Here is a 26,006-nt window from a genome sequence, read left to right on the forward strand (position 1 = left end):
CCTTTCAGAGTGTATATAAGAGCGTCGTCTGCATATAGCGAGATTGCGTGATGTGTTGCGTTCCTAATTAATCCCCATTCGTCTGCCATGGAGCGCACTTTAGTTGCTAATGGCTCCATTGCAATCGCAAACAATAGTGGGGAGAGGGGACAGCCATGTATCGTACCCCTTGTTATAGGGAAACTGTCAGAAATCACTGCGCACGTCTTCACTATGGCTTGTGGTTTTGAGTATAGTGTGCGGGCCCATCTTACATAGTTGGGGCCTATTCCCATCTGCCTCATTGTCGTCCAGAGGAAATCCCATTCCAGGGTATCAAACGCCTTTTCGATGTCTAGTGACAGCACCATTTCGTCATATGCGTCTGAGGGGGTGTCACCCATTACACTCAGGAGTCTGCGGATATTTAAAAAGGTATTTCTATTGGGGATGAAGCCGTTTTGGTCTTCGTGTATGAGAGTGTGAATGATGGGAGCGAGTCTATTGGCCAATATTTTACCCAGTATCTTACAGTCGGAATTCAGGAGTGAAAGGGGTCTGTAGGATTTTACGTCCGTGGGGTCGCGGCCCAGTTTGGGGAGTACTACCATCATGGCCTCTGTCTGAGACAGAGGCAACCGTTCGGTGGCCCACGCTTCCTCGAACACCTTCAATAGTTGGGGTTTCAGGCGGGGCGAAAACACGGAGTAATACTCTATTGGGAGGCCGTCTATCCCCGGCGACTTGTTTCTGGGCATCTGTGTTAAGACTAAGTCTATTTCCCCTGTTGTTAGAGGGGCTTCTAGTGTGTCCCTGCCTGCTTGAGATAATTGCAGCAAGGGGGAGCCCCCCAGGAATGACTCAAATTGTGTAACTGTGCACGAGGTGCGCTTAGTGTATAAATTCTTGTAGTAGTCTCTGAACTTTTCATTTATCTCTGCCTGTGTGGTAACCGTGGTGTGAGCATCGACCCGGATGGCGCCTATGGGAGAATGTTGTTTGTCTTCTCGCAATAACCAGGCCAGCATTTTACCCGACCTGTCGCCCTCTGTTTGCAAGCGCGTTAAGTGGTAGTTATAGTCGTGGCAACGGAGTCTGTTGTCTGCTTCATTATACTTTCTGCAGGCTGCTTGTAATGTCGTGTAGGGGGATTCCCCCCGTGCGGTTGCTATTTCCGCTGATCTTAGATCCTTTTCCAATTTAACAATTTCGGTATGTAGTGTGCGCCTTACTCCCCAGCTTGTATTAATGCACTGCCCTCTGACCACTGCCTTGTGGGCGTCCCATTCCACCGCACGTGTATTTGCCGTTAGTTCATTTATTGCCCAGAACTCTCGTATTGTGGTATTTGACGTGTCCACAAGTGCCTGGTCTTGGAGCGCGTCTACTTGTAAACGCCAAGTTGGGATCACCTGACGGCTCCTACCCCAGCTTAGTGACACTCTCAACGGCGAGTGGTCCGAGAGTGTCTTCGCTAGATATTCCGTTCCTACTACCAGCGCGGCTATGTCCAGGGTACCCCAGATTGTGTCTATTCTAGTGTGTGTTCTGTGTGGAGCTGAGTAAAATGAGTATTCCCTCTGAAGGGGGTGTTTTGTACGCCATATATCATAAAGCCTCAAGTCGCCCGCCCAATGTTGCAGAGGGGTTAAGATATTCTTCCTCGCTATTGCGCTCGTTGGGGCGCCGGATCTGTCCAATATGGGGTCTGGTATACTGTTGAAATCCCCTGCCCAAACAGCCGGAGCTGATGGGTTTGCTAGCAATGCGGGAGTGACGGTACCCAAAAAACCTGCTCTGCCCCCATTTGGGGCATATATACAGACTATAGAAAGTTGTCTGCCGTCTAGCTGGCCTTCCGTCACCACAAATCTACCCCCTGTGTCTATTCTGTGTGCTGTTTGGTGAAATGGGACTCCTCTTGCAATCCATATCAGTACCCCCCCGTGCGAACGCAGAGTATGTTGTGCCTATCAGTTGTCCGCCCCACTTCGCGCGTATTTCCTGTAAATCTGGTTCCAATAAGTGTGTCTCTCGGAGGATAGCAATATGTACTCCCAGTCGCTTGAGGCGTGCGTGAATACGAGCTCTCTTATTTAATGTACCCATGCCCCTCACATTCCATGTCATTACGTCGAATTGATTGATGTTGCATTTAGTTTGTGTTGCCATGGAAAAGTGTGGGGTGAGTCTGTGCGTTTTCCGCAATCTCAATCATTGGGCTTCTGATTTGCTGCCTCTCTGATAGTGCTGTTAAATATATTTGTTTGTACCAGCAGAGATTGCATGTTTGTAATGGATCTGTGTTGTGTGTTTTTATTGATTTGCAACTACCCTCTCCCCCAACTAATCCCCACTCACTCTTATCTACTGATATAAAACTACTTAACTTATTTATATGTAAAAAAAACCTGTATCCTTGTGGATTTCCGTGGTGGTGTCATCATAACTGCCTAATGTGGCTCATTTGTGGGGCTCACATCAGACCTGAGACTACGTCCGCCGTTGTCAGCGGGCGCCCCCGGGGCGTGTGCACCCTCCCTTCTCATGAAAACAAAAACAGAAAAAGGAAAAGGAATACATGAGATACACATTTTTGAAGGATACTCGAGCTCCAGATAACCCCGAAGCTTCAGGGGGAATCTGGGACGTCCAGCCCACGATCCCCCCTAGCAGCAGAGCATAAGCATTGTTCTTGGTCGTGTTCAGAGATCATCCGCTGCTCTAGGGGTGACCCTTGGACCTTTTGCATCATCCGTTATAGTGGAGACAGAGCTGATCGTGTCCGAGTTAATCTCCGGTAGCTCCCGAATTATTTCGAATGTGTTTTGTGTTAGCAGAGGGGTTACTTTCAGAACTTTTGCTCTCTCTTCTGCTACCTGTTGGGCAGACAGTTGGGCTCGAGTGCGCCTTTTTGAGCGTTTCCTTGATGTCGAGGTCGACCACTCTTCTCTATCCGCTTCATCTGTCATGCTCGCAAGGCCTTTGGCGTGAAGCCATGTCAAAACGTCTTCCAGAGAGTTAAATATGTGGATACGATCATCTGATGTCACTCTCAGCTTGGCGGGGAAAAGTAATGCGTATTTAATGTTGAGTTCGCGCAGGCGTTGCTTAACCCTAATATATGAGTTGCGTTTTCTTTGCACCTCTTGTGTGAAGTCTGGGTATGCGTTAATGGGTGATTCCTCAAAGTTAAATGGGCCTTTGTTGCGGAACTGTTGTAGGATTGCATCTCTATCCCGAAAATTTAGAAATCTGGCGATCACTGGTCTGGGTGGTTGTCCAGGGAGCGGGGGCCTACTCGGAATTCTGTGTACCCGTTCCACAGTAAATAGCTTGGATGGGGCCCCGCCTAGCACCTCTGATTAGCCATTGTTCTAGCATTATTTCCGGGCTTTGTTGTTGCATGTTTTCGGGAAACCCCAAGAAGCGATCTGCTCTCGGCCTCTTCCGCCCTCCTCCATAGTGCCTTCAATTCCGCGTCCATGCGTTGAATCTGTTTTTGGTTGTCCTGAACCGTGGGAGATTCTTCTGTCACCCCCTCTTCCACCGTTTTGACTCTTTCCGCTAGCTTGCGGTGATCCACCCGGAGTAAATTTAAGTCTTGCGATACTGCGTCGATTCTGTTCTCCAGGGAAGTTTTAGTGTCCATTATCGCTTGAAGTACCCTCTCTAGTTGCACGGATTGTGAAGCAAGTGTACTCTCCAGTGATTGTAGGGTCGGGTTTGCTGGTTGATCTATGGATGCTGATCCTTGCGTGGTTCTGTCTTGATTTTTGGCTGATTTCAACCTGCCCGCCATTGTGTTAGTTCCGTGGGGAGTCTCAGTATGATATTTGGGCAGGTTCCCCCACTTTTCCTCCTTCCCTTTACCACCGCTTTATCTACTCCTTAGTCCCTCTCCACCGGCTCAGGTTGTAATCCCCTTCCGTCCGGTCACGTGTCAGGGGGCAGGTTTTAGTTGGACCTGGTGCGCAGGCCTGGCATCCTTGGTTATGTCCCTATTTGCCTGCAGGGTATTGGGGGGGCAGCGAAATCCAACGGCCATTGATGCTGGGTATATCTGTCTGTACCAGGCTGGTTGGGGACCATCTGTGCCGGTCTTTATGCCTCCCGTCTCTAGGTCCGTTCCCTTGGGCCCTCCGCACAAGCCCCTGAACCTGTTGAGGCCAGTTCCAGGGGGTGCGCTCCTCTGGGCAAGTGCTGATTCGGGGGAGAGGGGGGGGGAGATTGGAAGCGCAGGAGCGGCCTCGTCACCCCCGCCGTAGTCGATGATCCACAGCAGTTATTCCTCTGCGCTCTGTCACGCGTTGCACTCTGGCGGCATATAGGAAGGCGAGATCCTGTGCCCCCGTTCCAACCTATCTGAGCTGCTCATTCAGGAGCAGCGCCTCTCCTGTACTTTGGGTGGCAAAGTTCCCTCCGGCAGACTCGCCCGGGGTGCCCTGGCAGTGAAATCCAAATATGCAGTGTTGTACGGGCTTAAGGAGCCCTGCGGTGATCACTCCGTTCGCGGACCTGCCCTGTGCGCCCCATTCCTTCCGGCGCCGCCCGCAGCTACCTTGTTCCAGTTTGCTGGCTGCTCCACGCTCGCGTCCTAGGTCCGTGAGGTGGGCTCAGGATGGCAGCCCCCACCCCAGCGACCGCACCTAGCCTGGAGCACCTCCCGGCCTCGTCCCGCTGTGCCGTACAAAGCCTAGCGATCCCGGGGGTCCCGCTGCAACCCCCGGGCTCACCATTCAATCTTGCAGCCTCAGCGCTCAGGAGCCCCGGGTAGCGCCTTCAGCGTCCTCGGGCTCAAAATGGCGGGCGCTCAGTCCTCCGATCCTCCGTCCGGGGGGAAGTTACTAGTCGGGGCCCCCATCTCGGCAGTACTAGGCTCCCCTTTATCTGGCCGATCAATCAGAGGACGCTTCCTCGTCCCCCACGCCCCAGGGGCTTCCTGCAGGATATTTGTGGTGGGTCCGGGATGGAGCGCTCGCTCTAGCCGTCCATCCCGGCCGCCATCTTGACTCCTCCCCTTGGTGTCTGATAATGATGAGGCAGAGCTCCCTTGGCCTTTCTGTTTTTTCCAGAGAGGTGTTTAGATTTTTTAAAAACTTTCTTTGGAAGTTCTGCAGAAAGTTTCTCTTCACCTTTAGGCCTTTTTAAGGACTGAGAAGTCTGCGAGGAGGTTTCACCCTCTTCAGAAGGGCATTCCATGGCTTTTTCCTTTTGGAACAAAAGCCTACCCTCTCTGTCTGTTAGGGTTTTATGACTGAAGGTGTGACAAATCTTACAATCTCTCACCTTATGGTCAGGATGTAGGCAGAATATGAGCTTCTTGTGGGGGTCATCAATATGAAGACTTTCTCCCACAACTGCCACAATCTCTGAAAAGTTCTTTTTTGGCTTGCTGGGACATCCTGTTGACTGGAACTCCAAATTCTCTGAGAGAAAAATGTTCTGTGAGAAAAGAAACTGAGCAGAGCTCAGGGAGACTCCCTTCGCATGACGTGCCGTAGAAAATCTGAAAGAATCAGCCTCTGTGGGGAGTGTTCTAGAGGGTGTTGCCGCTTGATTGGTTATAGTTCAAGTTTGGGTCTAGTATGATATACTTACTGCTATTTGTATTTAAGGTTACTGTGAGGCTCCCACCTCGACAACAGGGATGATTCAAGCATGTGAATCTATGAAAGATTCAATACTGGCGAACAAGCGCTGCAGGGTTTGAAGTGACCCTTCTGTGAAGACATACCTGCCACACCAGGAGGAAAACCTAAAAAATTACTTGATAAATGTAGAAAAAGTTCAGTCAAAAAGTGACTCACAGGGTGGCTCTCCTCCGAATCAGCTTTGGCTAGTGCAGAAAGAGAAGAACTGACATCAGCGTGCCTCTGTGGCACTTATATAGGTGCTGCGGATGTCACTTCCAGTGTTGACGCCGCCATTGTTGCCGCAAACTGAGCCAAATAACGCCACCTACTGGCACGAAAGGTTACTGCTCACTACAAACCTTCTAGATCCAGTGTGACGCCTATGGAAATTCCAAGGTAAGCAACCTGCAACTCGAAGTCTAACAAAAAGAAATGTTTGAGTAGTGTGGCTTGAGGAGCTGCCACCACTTTGGCTAACTTGACAACTAAGCAAATGTCAAACTTTGGGAAATAAATTCTCCCGTTTCACGTAAAGCACTAGAACTTATGGTCACAGCCATAAATCTTACCCTGGCCTCTTAAATCCTGCTAAAAATGTATCCCACTCTTTGCTGCAGAGCTGGAATGGCCAAAACTATGTGATGTTGTATTCATATGGACATGTTTTGGCCCGTTCTTACCTGTGTAATAAGCCCATCCACATGTGGTGTGCAACGTTTATTAGGGGAAGTTGGATGATTTGCTTTTTCACTCGTATTTTGAGATTTACAGGACATTCCATTGCTTGGACCCAGGCAAACAACATCACACAATGAATTCTCTTGGCTCTCTAGTTTTCAGAAAAAACATGGCTGGTAATATATCCTTGGAAAGAAGCTCACCTAGGCCCAAATACATCCACCTTCTCCCATTGGAAAAAAGGAGCTCGCTTTTTATGTCCATACCTTAATGGTTACAGTTCATCTAGCTAGGAGATTATGTGGGGATGCATGTGTCCAAATCACCTTGGATTCCCCTGTGCCTCTAATTTTCAAATATTCCCAGGGTTTGCTCAATCCCCTGGGTGCCAAGATAGTATTGCCCAAAAACTCTACAGACATACCACTTGTAAAATCTTGAAAAGTTTAGGATGTGCAAACCATGCTTTGAAATTATTATAACATTGATGCAATTGTCTGTTCCTTTCCACACAGCCTCAAGTTGACAGGGTGAAACTTGGGATGGCGGACTGGACTAAGCACAAGCGATACCGACACACATTTAGGCAGTCAGCTCAAGTAATTTCCCCGCTATTGGGAATTTATCATCCAATCTCAGCTACCCAAGGGTGCAGGATGACAGTAAGTCCTTTGATTTACTCCTCCAGAAGAGAAATACAGACAGTGGGTAGGGGCCAGAAAGGCATGCTATTTCCTATTAGAAGCCCTCGAAAACCACAATATGGCAGGGGTAGCTCAATACCATAATAAAACGTAGTGCAGTATAAGCAAAGCAGGGGCACCTTATGCCCTACAGTAGCATGTCAGGGTATACAAAGAGGGAACAGGCATTTCCCAGGTATGTGGGTGTGACAGCTAAAAGACACCAAGGGAATCAAAGCACACACACAAAATACAGATGACACACATGCTCATTTCTTTTCTTCACCCCCCTCCCTTTAACCAGTCCCTGACCACAGAGGAAGTTATAAGCTTGGTCACATGGCCAGACTGATCAGTGTTTCCTCCTCTCCCCCTACCATTGGTACTGCAAGCTCTTGAGGGCTTAAGGCACAGTGTTTTCCAGAAACAACTGCATCTATCTTCTCCAGTATACACAAAAGGCTGCCGTATGAGAAAGCTCTGAGTGCTCAGGACAAGGGTGATATTGGTAAAAATCAGTTTGGCAGGGACCCAAGCCCTTTCACTTAATTTAAAAATAAAATATCCCCTGTGCGTTTCTTACCCTTCCAGAAAGAAAGGCATGATGGTCCACCACAAACCACTGGGCGAGAGAGGGTCTGTGCCTTGGGGAGCCCAGCTCCATCTGACAAACGGATCAACACCACATTCCATACATTTTTAAATGGAAAATCCCTGGTATCTGTTCATTGCTAGTACCCCTTATGGGAAGAAGGGAGGGGGAACTAGGATTGGATTGGAGGGGAGGGGGGGGGGGGGGAGTTCAGAAAACTGTCAGACATAAGGTGGGAGGGCGGCCCATCCATCAATCCATTCTTTTTTATCTCACAATAATGAAGTCTAAAGAGGTTTCTGTCAATCACCCTCACCGAGGTAGGCAGATTAGTGTAATAGACTTGTCTAGGGTGAGCTCTTCCCCAGCAACCAGTAGGTCGGTCTGAAAAAGGAAGCCACTAGTACGAGCACTAGTATATTCCCCAATGTTGATGCATGGATGCACCTTACATGTAAAGCAGGGTATAAGTTTCACTTTTAGAGCACCCTGCAGGTTAAAGGAATAATAGCATTAACTAACAGTGTACTTCCTGGTGATTACATGGACCTTTGTTGTTGAGGTGGTTAAATTTGTTGCCAGGTAATGACCAGTCAATGAAGTAGTGACTGATGAAGTAACTGGCGAGGTATGGCAAAAGTTCTATACAAGAGAGGCAGGCGACTTCTCAGATGTTTTTCTTTTCACCCCCTTTTAAATCCATCTCAAGCTATCCAGCGAATAAGGGAAGGAACACTTCTGACCAGCTCGTCTCCAGGAGAGAGAGATCCTCTGAGGGCAAAAGCAAAACTCCTTTACCTCATAGTTTTGGTGGAAAACGTTTTACAAATAAGACACACTGATTTAGATGCAAATAATAAATACACGCCACATGAGTGATATGTTTGGCAACACCTGAACTGCGATTTAGCCTTACTACAAGTTTCAGCCATTGTGAAAAATCCAGAAACGCTGTTTAGAAACGGCTTTCTTTGAGAATAACGATACAGAAATGAACGGAGCTTACAGACTGCTGTATTTTACAAATTGAGGTAATCTGGTTGCCTCTGTGGGCAATTGAAATAAAAGTCCAAAAATAAAATTAATAGCGATTGAAACTGCACCCGGTACCTGGGCAAACCGCCTTTATCTCTTGACACAATTTAAACACTAAATTACAGTATGGAGTATCCCTTTCTCAGCATTAATATCAGACAGTTCTTCGAAGATCTTATCTCGATGGTTTCAGACAGTGCAGGCATGCGCTAGACTGTTGTACCTTTGGCAAGAGACTCTGCTTTATTACGGACCTTTCTAACACACAGTTGTACAAAGAAAACGAAGAAAAAGGAAGGAACTCGTTATTATTCCTATGGTGCAGAATAAATGTGAGAGAATTATAACTGGCAAAAAGATGAGGAGGGTGTGGTCATATGTATAAACATACAGGCACACTAACCTGGTCACACCACTTAATGCGGTGGTGTGTCAGAGTATAGGTGTGCACAAAAGAGAAAGGTAGTCAGCAAAACATAAATAGCTTATTGTACTTTTGTACAACCACTTAGTGCTCCATTACGTTTCAGAGGCAGTTTGGTGGCTAATGCATGCAAAAGGGAAATACTTTTCCTCCTTAGTTGCTTTTTATACACATCTTTTTCTTGTGTATGATCCCGGGTAGAGCCATGTCAAATAAGGAGTAAGTTCCAAATTAGAAAGTCCTCTAAAAACATATTGTACAGACAAGGCAATGTTTACAAAAGGTTATTCTTAAAATGGTTCTTTATTCATAAACTTGATGCAAGTTTACAAATTACTGTACATTGCCAAATATTTTGCAATGAAAAATGAAATCCAAAACAAAGCATGCCAAATGTGCATTGGTCAGACTGGTAATCCATCAGAATATTAAAGAATTCAAGAATGTATTCAAGATTTTAGCCTTATGTTTTAAGGAACTTTAATACGCAAAAGGGCCCTTGCCTTTCTGTTAAGGCCGCAATCCCATCAATTGGCTAACAGGAATTTATACAAATATATGTACAACCCACCCTCCTCCCCCCTAAAGAGCAGAAAAGTTGGGGAATGATCATGTCTCCGAACTCCCTAAAAAAGACCGATTTTGAAACAATACAAATAAGGAGTATGCCAGATCACACCCAATCCATTTTCTACGCTGCAGCTACAAAAATGTATTCCAGCCCTCGACTGGTAGGCAAAAAGGAGCACAGTTTTATAGATTATATTGAAAAGACATGCTAATGGGATCTGAACAAAGTGCTTAATCCATTGTGCACATCTTAATACCCTGACCCTGGGCATAAAAATCTGTTCTCGCTAACAAACTAAACAACAAATTTAGGTAAGGCAATAAAGTAAAGCAATTACAGATTTGCATTCATTTTAGAAGACCAAGGGGACAGAAAACATTTACCATATATATTTACCAATAGTTTGTTAGTATTCATATCTTGCAACTGTCGTGGCTATAGTACCACAAGTTTGATTTTAAGCAGAACCAGATGACATGCCCTCTTTCTCTTAATTTCCTTAATATTTTTATATTAACATTTAATTAAGGATTTTTTCTTGATTTTTGCCAATTTCTTCATAGGTTTAATAGTTTACAAATGATTGCAACAACCCGTTAATAAAATGGAACACCTAAAAAGGTTTAGTATTTTAAATAACTTCAAGCTTTATACAGTGGCTCCCTTTGTAGGTACACTCAGCCAAGCCCAGGAAGTACTGCTGCCCTAGTCGAAATTACTAGCTCCACAATTTAACTGGAACAGCCCCACTCTCCGTAGAAATATATGTATTATCCAACGCAAGGACCTTCCCAAACACAGCTCACCTTTACACAAAAATATTTTATAACTTAGCTCGCACACGTGGTGTTCACCACATTGTTAATTTGGCAACACTACAGTTTAATTCCCCTTAGTCCTGATAACTACTGTGATCTAATCGTATTGAAATATCTTGAACAATAAACCATATTTTATTTAGATTTAGACCTGAAACCTCGTTGGTTTTTAAGGAACATAAAATGCAACACACTGCAGTTGAGATCCTATAAAGAAGGCCAGCCACAAAAAGTCTATGACACCATCGAACCCTTTGATTATACTGATTCTAAACTGCTTGTTTTAAAGACTTTTTGTAAATAGAGGGAGAAACGGCCAACACTGCATAAGGCCCAAATCTGCTTTGAGACACCTCGTTAAGATCAACATTTTAGAAAGCTGACATACTGCCATTCAGTAAACTGATTATCCACTAAATTATTCAGTAGCTAGGTATGCAGTGCAGCGGTTATAGGGAGCTCATATCTTGTGACTGTGTTGGAAATATATACACATATGTATTTATATTTATATCCGCATTGGTCCATATTCAAGAAGGTTCCACTTAGCCATCTTCTTTTGGAGGGGTGTACCAGCCTAAAAAGAGAAAAATATAACTTAGCATTTAAAAGGTTGCTACGAACATGTCAAAATACAAGTCCTAATAACAATCTTAAGGATGATAATACATTAGCTTCCAAGTTTTCAGACAGCTTGTGTGTGACATTTTGTGTTTTTTTGCTCCGTTGTTAACTGTGTGCCACTATGGTGAGTAGACGCAAGCAATTATGTCTTGTGCACATACTGCACATGAGTTTTGTAGAAGTGGCTATCCGATGAGCAGTGCTTTACTAGGCTTATACACAATGTATTAGAAATAGGGATTGCGAGTGAATGCCATTACTAGGCGAGGAACTTCACAAATGATTTGGACTTGCACAACATAATGTATCATACTCCCTGAAATTAATTGAGATTGTCGCACAAGCACAATGAGTTTAAACTCTTGCGGCTTGAAGAAGCATTATGGCTCAGGAGCTGCTCTCATGCATACCTGGCAAAAGTATCCCTGTCCCCAACATCATGTGATATCTTCAGCCAGTAGTGTTTTATCCACTTGCATATTACTTTCAGCGAAAGCCGCCCATGGCTCACTCAAATTCACAGAAAGTGTCGCACGCCACTCTCCCTACATTGTACGTAATACTAAACTTAAAGCCAAGAAACATTTGAGTTGACTCTACAGGACATGCTAAAGACTTTCCGGACAAAAACCTAATGTCACAGCTGCATTATGACACCGGCCTTATTTTCTAAAAAATATTTAATGCGCTTTTTAAACACAAACTTATAAGCAATTACACTGTTTGTGGGTTTTGCGTAGGAATGCATATTCTTGTTATTTTCTGTAAAACCGGCCTGTAGTTTTTCTGAAATCTGTTTCTTAGGCTCGAGGTATGATGACAAGTTCTCGGTGTAACACTGAATGATTACACAAGTGGAGGGTAGCACTTAAGTCAGCCCTGAGCGTAGAGAACATTCTTCTCTACAGTCTGTACTGCTGCAGAACATGGCCTGCCATTGTAGGGCAGCCGCACAGATTTTGCCAGGTGCCAGGCTGTCCATGTTCCCGTGCTAATCAACAGCATCTGGGCCCTCCCTGATGCTGCCTCTTCTCCACTCACCATCAGGCTTTGTAGACCCTCCTGCGTGTCTGGTTCCGGCAATGTCAGCACACCAGCAACTCTCAAACAAAATTCTGTGCAGCAGCGGGATCAATGGCAAACACGGCAGATATGTGGATTGCTTATGCACACTTACTCTTGAGGTTGAAGTCCTGTGGTAGTTAAACAACGCAGCATGCAATGTTATGCCTGTGCGTATGTGCGAACAACAATTCCAGCAAACTACGTTATTGTGGATAGGTCTAGAGCAGCTGCATTATTAATTTACAAGATCCTGGAAAGACTGGCAATTGGCCAGTATCATTGTCAACAGTAGAAAAAAGTCAAACTGGACTGCGTGGCATGGAAAGAGATAACATGCTCGGCTTCTCTACTCTTCTAAGCTGATTTAAGTGAAAATCTCTGTCCTTGCGGTGATGCTAAAAAGCGTTAATTTAACAGGAGATGCGTGGCACTTGGCAGCACTGCTAAACACAATATGCAACTGTCAAAGGGAGTACTCACACCATTGCTTGCTCGAGAACTGAACTCCACAAGCATAAACAGTACTTACTGTTCATATACTGGCAGATCTCAGTACACTCTAGGCAAGACCCTTACAATGAATCGCCTACCAAACTCCCTCAAGTTACAGTATATGATTTTCTTTTTTTTTGTCGCTCTGCACTTCCTTGAAGTAATGATCCGAAAAAAGAATTACCTGTAAGTTTTGCACGTATATATTTCAAAACATGCATTGACTAATTCCCAATCACCAGGCTAGAAATTACCAGTAACATGTAATCCACAGCAGTTTTAAACACAGATGTAAAACACATTTGGTTGTAGCCTTGTCACCTTATTGCTTGGGTCTGCCAGGGAATAAATGGTGTGGAGACACTTAAAACAATTAATCATTAACCTCTGGATTTTGAATACCTCCTAGGAGGGAGGAGTAGTGCGCATGTGATAACTTCATATTCTTCAGGCGCTTTGCAACGTTGCTGAGGACCAGTTGCATTACTTGAATACAACTCAACTGAATGCATCCTGTGTGGAATTTTCATTTTCACAACAAGGTAGCTGAACAGCATTACTAATCAATACACGAAAATCTGTAACCATCAATACATTTTCATGAAACCCGCAATAAGGAGCTTTTTCAGTCTTGCTTCTTTAACTTTTTCAGTTAATTTAAAAGTGAAGAGGACTGTGAAGCATATAGCCTTAAAGCCTAGATGGATCCCAGATATAGAAGGCAACATGGATTAGTAGTCTAATTTTGACTCTGACGAAGCAGAGGGTGGATAGGCATGGCCTCATTACTGTCACTTATGCAGAGATTTGGCAGCAGTTAGATGAGTTTTAACAAGGTGCTAGAAAAGAAAAACAATCACTGCCGACGCCAGTAAGTCTCACCAACAAGAGCTACTGGCTTTGACAATGGTTTGTAGCTATGCTTTACAGCAGGTGCACCCTATCAGACAACCTTCCAATGCAAACCTGACCTGCAGCTAACTGGTGTTGTGATGTTGGATTCACCTTTGACACTTGAGAAGATTCATGCGGTGGTGATGGCTTAGCCCTCAGGGAAATCTCCGTGTCCAAAGGGATGAATTTTTAGACGTTTCTCTTCCTTGCTAAGGCCTCACCTCCTTTGCCTATTTTGATGACACATGAACCTCTAGTTTGGTGCCAGACGATCTCTGCTGCATTATGATTTCAATAATTCAAAAACCAAATAACCCCCTGAAGTAAATGTAGAAAGCTGCCTTTGTATAAACTATACCAAAATGAGGTATGGTATGTACAGAGTCCAGGGGTTCCCCAGAGACTTAACAGTGGCTAAAGCAGATAATGCGAATGCTCTCTTTTGTGGTAGTGTGGTTGAGTAGTTAAGACTTATCAGAGGGTAGTGCAAAGCATTTGCTGTACACAATCAGTCAATAAAGGAGGCACACACTCAATGAATAACTCCAGGCCAATTTTTTATATATAGCAAAAATATATTCTGTTACTTTATTACTAGAACCAAAAGATCTTTGTTGCAGGTAAGTACAGTTGTACAAATGTACTTTGTGTGATGGAATCCTATGAGGACTGGCGGGGGGGGGGGGGGGGGTGCTAGGTAGTGCTAGGTAGTAAGCAGATTGCAGGTAAGTACCCACGGTTCCAGGACACAGGCCTCAAGGGTTTCGGTCAGCACCACAGCGGGGCCACAGGATCACACCAAATACACCCTCAGCGGCACAGGGGCATCTGGTGCAGGGTGCAAACAGAGCTGGGCGCCCAATGCTTTTCAATGGGGGTCAAAAAAGATGCTGCAGGCTGGGTCCAGGGGTTCAGTTGCGGGAAATCAAAGGCTGGACAGGCAGGAGAGGCACCCGCTGGATGTTGCTGGACCTTCAGTTGGATTCCCGAAGGCCAGAGGGCCGTGGGTACAGGGGTCCTCTTGGGGGTCAGGAACCTTCGTCAGATCCGGTCGCGCAGGGGGTGCCTCTGGATTCATTCTGCATGCATCGTTGTGTTGGCCAGGAGGGGTCAACCCCGGGTGGACTCTAGGTCAGAATCACCTGGGGCCTTCTCTGGACCAGTGGGCCACCTGGTCATGGGCTGTGAGCATCGGGTGCAGAGTGGACAGGGCTTGCAGACCTGGGACGATTCTGGAGTCCTTTTGGTGGTTTCTTCTTGACAGGACCACTGTCCTCTGAGTTCTTGGTCATTTGCTGGGCAGCCAGTCCTCTGTGGGTATGTAGAGGTCGCTGGTACTGCAGGATGCGTCACCTTCTTGGAGCAGGGGATCATTAAAGCCACAGACAGGCCGGTAGGGCTGGGGCCAAGTCAGTTGTCGCCTGGAGTCTTCACTGCTGGGGTTGGCTTAGCAGTCCTTTCTTCTGAGGTCGTTAGGAATCTGGTGAGTAAGGTTCAGGGGCGTTACAGGGGTCAGAGGGCAGTAGCGAATGGCTACTGTCCCGGAGGATGGCTTCACCCTTCTTGTGCCCGCTCCCTTTGGGGAAGAGGGGCACATTCCTAACCTTAGTGATCCCTACCTTCCAAAATAAGATGGAGGATTCTGCAGGGAGGGGGGTCACTTCAGCTCTGGACACCTTATGGGTAGTCCTAGCTGCTGTCGTCACTCCTCCCTGTTTTGCCTAATTTTCCAGTCAGACCTGCTGTCAAAAGTGAGGCTTGGTTGGGGGGGGTGGGGGGGGGCTGGCATCTCTATAAGCTGGAATGCCTCAGGGGCACTGTAACAGGAGGCCTGAGCCTTTGAGGCTCACAGTCAAGTGTTACAGTTCCTGCAGGGGGGAAGGGAGGGCGGGGTGGTGTGAAGCACCTCCACCCAGAGCAGGCTTCGTTTCTGACCCAAGAGAGCACAAAGGCTCTCTCCCCATGGGGTCAGAGAGTTGTCTGTTATTGGCAGGCTGGCACAGACCGGTCCGTTCTGCACTAAAGGGTTGGGTAAAATGCAGGGGGCATCTCCGAGATGCACACTGTGTGCATTTTACATTAAATCCAACACTGGCATCAGTGTGGGTTTCTTGTGCTGAGAAGATGGATACCAAACCTCCCAGTCTTCAGTGAAGCCATCATGGAGCTGAGGAATTCATAATGACAAACTCCCAGCCCATGTACTCAATATGGCCATAATGCACTTATAATGTCTAAGAATAGACACACTGTAGGGGCATATTACTCATGCAGCTATGCCCTCACCTGTGGTATAGTGCACTCTGCCTCAGGGCTGTAAGGCCTGCTAGAGGTGTGATTTACCTATGCCACAGGCAGTGGTTGGTGGGCATGGTACCCTGGGAGGGATGCCATGTTGACTTTGCCTTTTTCTCCCCACCAACACACACAAGCTGCAATGGCGGTAACCATGCCAAATGGGGCACTTTCTACAGTAAAGAGCTTCATACCGTCCATAAATCAAGGTTAAATTGCTGTCAAATTGTTGGCGACTGGGCTGGTGATTGTGGTGGGGTCACTTTTGCATGAGGACCAAATTAGTTTTATGCTGCATAGACATAGGAGACATTGCCTACATAGACTTCAGGTAGAGCTGGCCCACATTGAGAACTTGCAAGCCCTACGGCCTTACTCTTCTTGGATTATGAAAAAGTTTTGACACCATACACTGTCCCTTTCTATTTTCAGTACTCCACAAAATGAATTTTTTTCCTAGATTTATGTCATTTATATCGATCCTCTGAATTCCAGAGGACCTGAGTGAGTCAATGGGATCTTCTCACCTTCCTTCCCTATTCAGTGCGGTAAACACCAGGGATGCTCCTTGTCCCTGCTCCATTTTGCTCTAGTAATACAGCCCTTAGAGAACTTGCTCAGGAGAGGCGACCAGATGTGTGGCTTCCTCTGGCCAGATTGGACGGAGGACAGTGTGTCACTGTAGACTGATGATGTGCTTCTTTATTTACAACATCCACAAACTTCATTTCTGTACCTGACACAAATACTGTGTATATACAGTGAAACTTCTGGGTTCACTTTTATTTGGAGGAAATCCACCTATGTTCATCTGAACAGTGCAGATCCTCGGCACCCACCTGAGGCCAAATACCAATGGACAGGAGGTGCTTTTCAGTATCTAGGTATCCATGTTTCTCAAGATCAGCTTGGGATCTGAATATTACTCCTATCCTGAGTTCTAGAGAATGGTATGGTTGCTCTGACAATATTGTCTTTGAAATTCCTTTCCCATTTATAAGTAAATATAGGAGAGAATCGTGGAGAAGTGTGGCTCAATGGTTAGAGCGGCAGACCCTGAAGCAGAGATCTTGCTCAAGACCAGGGTTCAAGTCCCGCTTCGGCAGGTCTTGGGCTCAATTCCCCTTGACCAGATAATTCTCGCCTCGGTGCCTAATCTAATTCATGGGTCCCACTCTGCAACTCTGGGCAATAGCTTGCTTAATCTCCACAACGGCCCCAACAGCGCTTGGATGCCTGGCTTCACCCTGGGGGTGCTCACAGGGAAAAGCCAGGAGGGGTTCCATAGCGGTATGAGTACAGCGCCTTGAGACCCTAACGGGTGAGTAGTGCGCTATACAAGTGCTAATTTACATTTTAGGAAGCTTAAACGCAAGGTCCCCCAGCTGCTAAAACATGCCAATGTTTCTTGATATTTTTGGAAATGAAATTCGAGTTTGGGGGAAAAGGGGTTACAGACAAATCTCTTGGATTCTTGTTTTTCATGGGTGGTTAAAAGATCATGATGTGGACAATACCACGCTCTTTTGGCAGAGAATATGATCAAGCATTTGGAATAGTCAAAAGCTTTTAGCTTAGATTCTCTACCTCTCTGAAATAATTTTTGTATTTACAGTTGAATCAAAGTCTAAGAAATTGCATGTATGTACGTTAAGTCCCTCAGTGAGTGGGGATGATAGCTATTGTAAGGCAAAAGGGTGTTCCTCTCATTGGGTTTCTTATATAAGGTGGCATACTGATGTTTGTTCTCAATACTGATAGTAAGGTCCAGTAACAATATTTCAGACCAATGTGACTGCATTGTAAAACTAAGCTAATTATAAGTTTGGTTAAACGAAGCTTGAAAAAGTAGAGTAGAAAAGTCACCATAGCAAATCATGAAAATGTCATTGGTGTATCTCCTCCATAGAACAATATGTGCTCTGAAGAGGTTTGGGTTGTAAGGATAACTCTCTTTTCAAGATCGTCCAGGTAGTTTGGCAATTCTGGGGGCACAAATTGCCCCCATTGAAGTCCCTTAATCTGAGGGCCACCTTTAAAAAAAGATGTCAAAACCTGATGTGGGCTGGGTCTGGAAGTAAGAGTTTCACATATGACATTCAAATTGGCCATTTGTGGTATACTGGTCTTGCGCGATTCTATGTCAAGAGTGACCAATAAGGATCCAGGAGTAGATAAGTGAAAATCTTCTAGGCGAGTGATAAAGTCAGCGCTGTCTGGTGTATAACATTCAGTAAGTGATGCAAAGGGTTCAATGAAAAAGCCTATGTATTGCTTGAAAAAGAGACACAGTCCGATACAAGAGGTCTGCCAGGTGGGCTTTCCAGGTTTATATGAACCTTAAGACAAGTACAAATCATGGGAGTGTGTGGGTTTTTCACACTGCGGTATTAGACTTCATTGTTGCTTAACAAACCCAATTCTTTGCCTTCAACAGTAAGTCTTAATATTTCATTTTGTATCTCCATTGTGGGATCCTTCGTAAGTTTTTTTTTTTCTAGTGATCAGTATTATTAAGTTGGCAGAGGATTTCCAATTTATACAGATCGATGTCCTGTAGGACAATTCAACCACTTATCAGCTGACTTTAAAATGATAGAGGTGTACTTGAAAGCATTGAGAGCCTTATGTTTTTGACACTAAATGCTATATGGAGTGCAAGTTTTTTTTTCTGTTTTAAGATCATTAAGATCTTGGAGTATACATGTTTTTCAAAAGTGGGAAGCTAAATTTGTAGGGGATAGTGGTGGTGAAAAAATATTGGGAGGACGTAAACCAATCAAATCCTGACTAGAATAAGAGTGATCCTTTCCAAAGAATACCTTTAAGCAATTTTTCCTAAATCTCAGGAGCTCAGTTTGGCGTTTCAGAAAATTAGTTCTGTCAGGACGAAGGATAAGCCTTTATTTAATAGGGTTAATTCTGTACTTGTGAGAGTATGTGATGTTAGATATTACCATGGGGTCTAGGGTGCACCAGAGATGGGACGCCGTTTTGTCAAAGATGCCAAACATGGAGCTAATTAACTTCTCTGGGTCTGATCCTGGAGCCCGAAGACAGGGTACAGCTGCATGGGTTCTGGAGGTCACTCCAGCGGAACAGTTTAGCCACAGGCTCACTGGGCAGCACTGGGGTAGAATATGCTGGCAGGGCCAGCTCAGAAGGCTTCAGAGGCACCAAATCCAGTTCCGAGGTGGGAGATCCTCTGGGAGTTGGGGGCTCCTGGGTGATGTACCTCCTAAGGAATGCTTCTTGTGCGTCTTATGCTTCCTTTGAATGCTCGAGGAGTACAAAGTCGGTGATCAGATTGGGTGTTGGAACAGCACCTGCCTAGATTGTTATGATCCCACGCCCTAAAAAGTTTTGATTCCATCTCCTTAACTGCTTTGCATAATTGAGGCAGGACTCGCATGACTTGAAGTCATGGTCAAACCAAGGCACAACAGGCAAATGTAGTAAGTGTTAATGATGGGCATCTGTCCCTCGCTGTCCCTACAGGACTTAAAGTTGAATGCTTCGGGTAAAATATATTGGTATTGCACTTAAATAAGAATTTAAAACAATTTTTGGAAGCACCAAGGTGTGAAATCTCATGAACAGAGGGTTCCAGATCATTCTGTGTCCAAGGCACACAAAAAGGGAATGGATGTCGTTGCGTTGGGGTGGGCGCTATATAGCTTTGATCATGTCAACCAGGTGTCACTTCCAGCACTGAGCCAGCGTCCCCTGCAGCCTCTAAGTGCTTTAACATTTCTGGATCCATGCTGACGCCTGGAATTATTCAAAGCACAATGTCCTTGGATATTCTCCAAGGGTGGGAACATAAGGCAGTGGAAGTCTCTAGGGTGGGCCGGCCTTCAAATGTAAATATTAAACACAAGAAAAGCCACCCAAGAAATTGTTCCTTTGTAAGTAATTGTCCACCTTCAGCCTATCTATGGACACACAAAATATTGTGATGGGATGTCCTCACACACCACCAGGTGTCATGCTTCATCATAGGACTTCCCTCGCTCTTCAAAAACCCAGTTTGATGAACAGCAGGCCTACAGTTTATGGTCACTGAGGCACTTCTACATAACTATTAAACCTGTGATATGTACAGGTTAAAAACCAATGTGAAATCAAAACTACATTTTAATTTGAATGATATATCACTTGGTACTAAAAGCAGTGTGGAGATTAGGTAAAACAATATCCCAGCCCCACTTAGACCCTCTACATGTTTCTGTGTCTTGGCTCACAAGAGTCTGTGGCATTCGTCAGGACGGAGGACAAGATCATAATATAGAATGTACCCCTATCAGTGCTACATTCAATTCGGGCTGACCTTTGTCGTCCTGCACTTTCCTAGTCCCTCAGTACTTAGAAAATAAACACATACTATTTAAAAAGGATAGGTTGGAAATTGGCAAATATCGAACATGCATATTTGCATGCATAATTTGTGATTGTGACATTGCACCCGTGTATCACCTGTTCCTAGTTATAATGATGCGAGGCTAGCTCACATACCTCTTACCCTAGATTTGGTCATCTGTGCCCCATGGAGGAAGGGCTCAGAGATGCCTGTAGTCACACACTATATGTAGGAGGGAAAGTCAGTCTTCATTGTATCCTCATTGTTACCACTACTGAACAAAGTCTGTAGTGTCAGAGATCTATCTCCCCCACTATCCACTTACTACTCCAAGGTGCGTCCCTCTTGGATCACTTAGTGCTGCTCACTCCTTTCTCCCGCTGATCAGAGGCCTCGAGTGACGCTGGGGATATTTATGTGCCAATATGCATCCATCCGATTGGTGGAGGGCTAACCCTATAATAATTATCAGTCTTGTATGCATGTTCTCCTTGTTAAGTATACTGCCCAGCTGTTAATTACTGAGTTCCGGCCGTTGTGAGAGGTAACGCAACAGTCCCTGATCCCTTTTTAGGCGTGAACGCATAGACTCAATGGCAGCTGCACCTGGGGTTCATGTATAAAGGCGCGATCAGACCCCCGCCCGGGCAAACGCTGTTAGCAGGTGGCAGTGAAGCGCATCCCTGTCCATGTGTTGCTGTGCACGTGGAACCAATGGGCTCTCACTTCAAAGGCTGAATGCTGGGAGTTATAGTATTTTGTGTGCAGTGCCTATCGGCCTCTGTTCCATATGAATGATTTATAGTGTGTAAGCCCTATTTACTTCTAGGGGGCTACAATCACGGAGGTTTCTTATTGCCTATAGGGAGAACATCCTGCTGTATGTTACATAAGCTAATGTTATCAATAGGTTTATTCAGTTTCAGGCAGATGGCCTCAATAATACCTCGAATAAAATGACTGTTCCTGGTGTTAACTAGTAGCAGCAGGGAGGTTCATAGCTGTAACCATAGTATCGCATCATTCAGACCATTTTGCCAGGATCTTAAGCAGTACACCCACCTCTGCTGTTGTGTGAACAATCGTTTGGTTCTATCTAAGACATCTGCTGCCTCCTTCTCCAGTACCATCCAGGACAAGTAAACGAAGTTGTGGTTAGCTTTCAAACAGTGTTGCGTCACTTTAGTTTTTTTTTTTTTCCATTGTATAGTGCTTCGATGCTCATTTATTTTTATCTTTATCTTTTGGGTAGTCATGCCAAAGTAGAGTAGTCCGCATGGACAGGTGATCAGGTATATCACGTTTTCACTATTACAGTTAGTTAGGTCATTCAGGACCCATGGTTTCCCTGTTCTGATATCTACTTCCTTTGTTGGTGGAGTAAAACGCCATGCTACACAGTTGTCACAGAGGTAGGGACGCATGGGGGGCTGATTGCTCCAGGGGGTTGTCTGTGGCAAACTTGTGGGTGCTTGTGTTTTAGTGTGTACCAGCATGTCTCCTATACTGGTGTTGCATTTGAACGTAAAAAGTGGATGGGACCACTGTTTGGTTCCACTGAAATTATTCAACAGGTGCAGAATCTACAGGCAGAAGTGTCAATCAGAAACATAGTTCCAAGCAAAGCAAGTGACCCATATGGCATCCTGTACCCTATAGAGTTTGTTTGATTTTAAGAGAAAAGATGTGTAGTGATATAGTTGTTGTTTACACATGCATTGTGCTTGTATCAAAGGTTGGGCCAGAGTTCTGACACACGTGACTTGCCATTAAGCTGATTTGTATTTGTGAGTATTGTTACCCGTAGTTACTATGTCTTCAAATTTCTGTTGGGTCTTCACTACTGCAATGGGCTCCAAAATAAAAACAAAAAGGCTACTCTTCACCTGCAGCCTATAAGCACTTCTCACAAAAATACTTAAGATACCATGACCTCAATTCTTCATTTCTGTTCCTAATAAAGAAATCAAGAAACTTCGGTGGCATAGGGTTGCCATTAAAATGCATCAAATGGTTCTAGATGGACCTCCTATCAATTGGAACATCCAGAGCACAGGCAACCTAAATAGATAAATCAGAGGTAATAATGGTCAGCTGATCCAACCAGCTGGTGTTAATGCTCACATTTTAAAACTGAGATGCAAGCCATCTGGGGTGAAGGAAGAAGAGCATAAAGATTGAAAACAATAAAAACAAAGAGAATTAGTATTTTTTCCACAAAGCTGGTTTTCAATAAAATATCAGCTTCAATCTAAAATGTAAATATTGTAGATCAACATTAACGAACAAGTTACTTACCATCTGTAACAAATTATCAGGTAGAGACATTCTAGTTGTAGATTCATTACCTTAGAATTTCTACCAGGCATCAGACTTGATCTGGAGATTTTTCTTCAAGCAGTAATCTTGCCGTCAGGAGGCATCCGTCGACTCCATGTCTGTCGTTGGCGTCATGGTCGCTGTGATAACCATCACGGTCATATATAGGCACGACCCCAGTACGCAGACATTAGTTCTTTTCACGAATTGCCGCACTAGAAGCTCGGAGCCATGAAGAACACTGATCTTGGAGAGCCAGAACTAGGGCCCGAAAAAGAAGGAAGTTCATGTCCAGTTTGCAGAGCGGGGAGGATGGGTGGATCGGTAAGGAATTTGCAATTAGAATATGTCTCTACCAGATCATTTGTTACCGAAGGTAAGTAACTTGTTCATCTGATAGAAACTTCTAGTTGCAGATTCCTTATCTCAGAATAGATACCCAAGCAATACCATCCCCGAAGGAGGGTCTGCAAACTAAGATCAAACTAAGACGTCCTGCATGATCGAGCGGCCATAGTAGTTGTCCCTCAGACCAGACTGTCCAGGCAGCAGCGCTGAGTGAACGTATGCAGAGACGCCACGTTGCTGCCAGGCAGATGTGTCCAGGACTGGAACTCTGAGTGCACATTGGTTGCAGCAGTTCTCTGGTAGAATGAGCACGCAAATCCTTAGGGGGATGCTTCTAAGCCAAAGTGTAGCACATTTTGACACAGACAACAACGCATCTTCGCATCCACATAACCAACAAATAATTCATCGTCCACCTGGAAGCCTTTGGTACGATTAAGTAAAAATGCCAACACTATTTTTGGACTCGGACAGTGGAGTCTCTCCTCTTCACGAGAAGGATGTGTGGGTGCCTAAAAAGTAGGCAAGGTGATGGATTGACCTACATGAAAGGGCGTGACCACTTTAGGGAGGAAAGAGGCCCTGGTAAGAAGCACCACCTTGTCAGGATGGACAGAGATGAAGGGGGGTTAGAAAGAGAGAGCTTGCAACTCACTCACTCTACGTGCAGCGGTGATAGCTACAAGGAAGGCTGTTTTTAAAGTGAGAAGCTGAAGAGGACAACTATGAAGAGGCTCCAAAGGAGCACACATGAGTAAAGTGAGTACTAAGTTGAAATCCCATTTGGGCATTATGAATGGAGTAGGAGGAAACCTGGGTAAGCCATGCCCAGTGTGAAGCCACAAGAATAACTTGGGCCAGGTCATTCTTGATCTTCTTGAAAACTTTGGGGCGAAGTGGTATTGGCAGAACGACGTATAGGAGGCCTGAGCTCCACTCAAGATGAAAAGCACAGCAAAGCGAGTACCGCCTTGGAAACTCCAATGCGCAAAACAGCTGACTTTGCAGCTTCTCTGCGGAGGCGAACAGATCAAACCAGTGCTCTTCCCACTATAAAGGGACCTTGTGCCACCTCTGGAAGGAGATACCATTCGTGATCGACCATGTGTTGACAGCTGAGTGTCTGCTCTGGCGTTCAGAGAGCCCGCCAGATATTGAACTACCAGGGATATGCTAGGATGTTCCAGTCATGTACAGAGGGCCTCTTGACAAAAGGACAACAACGCCACCCTGCCCTGCTTGTTGCACTACCACATGGCGGTGGTGTTGTCCATGAACACCTGCAACACTTTCCATTTGAGAGAGGGAAGGAATGTTTTCAATGCAAGCCTGATTGCCCTGAATTCCGGAAAACTGATGTGGATCCCGTACTCCGCAGGAGACCAGATGCCTCTGATCTCCGCCTCTTCCATTTGATGGCTCAGTGAGCTGTCTCGTGACCTTCCTCTTGAGCGAGACCAGGAGCAACGCAGAGCTGCGTGCCAGGCTGCAGTGAGCTTTAGGGACCACCCCCTTTAAGCCTTTGGGTTCATGGCCCAGCACTCTGAGCCTAACTTTGGTTCATGGTCCCGCTTCCAGACACCACAATCACACGAGGTGCGGATCTGTTACCGACATCATGCAGGAGTCACACGGCTTGAATCTGGTCTTCCGGGACGACATGCTGATGCATCAGGTGGTAAACAAAAAAAAAAACTGTTCGACAAAAGTCATTAAAAAACTGAGGGTAGTTCTTCTCCAGATCTGGGTGTAGACTGGCACAGAAAAAAAAAACTGACATCAGCGCGCTGGGGTGGCGCCTACATACATCCACGACATCACGTCGACCACGACACCAACGACGGACGCAGAGTTGAACGATGCCACATGACGGCACGCAAGTGTGCTGCTCGAAGAAAAATCTCCGGATCCGGTCTGACGCCTGGGGGAAATTCTAAGGTAAGGAATCTGCAACTCAAGGTCTCTATCAAGTAGTAAAGATTTGATCCTTTTATCAACGGTCATGAACTAATGACTAACTCAGGCAGATCTAACATTTAACAACTGCACTGCTAAAACGTACATGGCACACAGTCCATCTGTAAAGCATAAAAGGGTTTTTTAACATACCATTTTTTTCATGTATCTGTACAAGAGATTTGTAGGATTGTTGTGCTCGTGTTAGATTATACTGGTTCTGTAAAAAAGAAAAAAAGATTAACAATTACAATTCAGCACAGCAACTATAGCCTTTAATACAGCAGTAAAAATGCATATATAGAATTAAAAGCAATTATGGGTTATATAAAACCTTAAATGTACATAAAGGCAAAAGGGCTTTCTGCCCATGTCCAAAAAAACAAAACTAAAAACAAACTAAAAACAGAAAGGACGTTTATGAGTCACCACACACAAGCGTGTGTGCAGAATGGCGTGTGCACCTTTTTATTTTATTTTTTTGAATTTACTGATCCCGGATACAAAAGAAAAAAAAACTTGGTGCAACAGTGCCTTTGGCTATGCAGAGCATTCCGGTATCAAATGCTACCAACTGGGACCTCCAAAAAAGAAAGTATTTCCTTTTCTTTTCCCAGAGGACCACAAGTAAGAAGGAGGTGTGAGCGAAGGAGCAAAGAATGAGTGTAAAAGTATTTTTGTACAGCGTAGTGGCTCAGCAGCAGCAAAAAAAAAACAACAAAAATAACAGCTGCCAGTTCATCATTTCATTAACGACTTCGAGGTGTAGGGGAGAGACGGAGGAGCGGGTGAAGGGCAAGTGAAGGGTAAGCATTGGTGGTGGAAGGCTTTTGAGCACCGGGGATGCAGCACAAGGAAAAACATGCACTCTCAAGGAGGGGCTAATGAAAGGAAAAAAAGCAGATCCCTAAATAGGAGCAGTTGAAGAATACAAGCCAGCCAATCGAAAGATTATTAAGGACGATATGCTCCAGGGGCAGGACAAACACAAGGAGTGGAAAGCAAGCCACTGAGTAAAAAGCAAGCAAATGAAAGGGACAATAAAGTCAACCATTGGTAAACAATGGTCCATGGTATGTTTTTGGCATGGTCCACAAGAGGCTTTCGCCTATTAACAGTTAAAAACTGTCTGGTACCCGAGACCAAATAACATATTGCATAATAAGTGAAATGAAACTGTAACTTACCTTCAGTAACTCTGTTTCTAGAGGATACTTTATCTATCCACAGATTCCCA

General features: G+C 45.2%; 1 protein-coding gene across 5 annotated transcripts in view; it reads right to left on the reverse strand.

Moving 5' to 3' along the window:
- Window positions 1-9,311: 9,311 nt before the first annotated feature.
- Window positions 9,312-26,006, reverse strand: part of UBE2Q2 (ubiquitin conjugating enzyme E2 Q2) — a 619,872-nt gene continuing 603,177 nt past the window's right edge. For all 5 annotated transcript variants that reach the window (XM_069222116.1, XM_069222114.1, XM_069222112.1 and 2 more), the window contains 2 exons: window positions 24,923-24,989; window positions 9,312-10,993 (listed from right to left, as the gene is read on the reverse strand). In XM_069222116.1, the coding sequence (XP_069078217.1) occupies window positions 10,962-10,993; window positions 24,923-24,989 (99 nt within the window). In that variant the 3' untranslated portion in view covers window positions 9,312-10,961. The remainder of the gene's footprint in view (window positions 10,994-24,922; window positions 24,990-26,006) is intronic.

The sequence above is a fragment of the Pleurodeles waltl genome, chromosome 3_1, assembly GCF_031143425.1.
Source record: "Pleurodeles waltl isolate 20211129_DDA chromosome 3_1, aPleWal1.hap1.20221129, whole genome shotgun sequence".
Lineage (NCBI taxonomy): Eukaryota > Metazoa > Chordata > Amphibia > Caudata > Salamandridae > Pleurodeles > Pleurodeles waltl.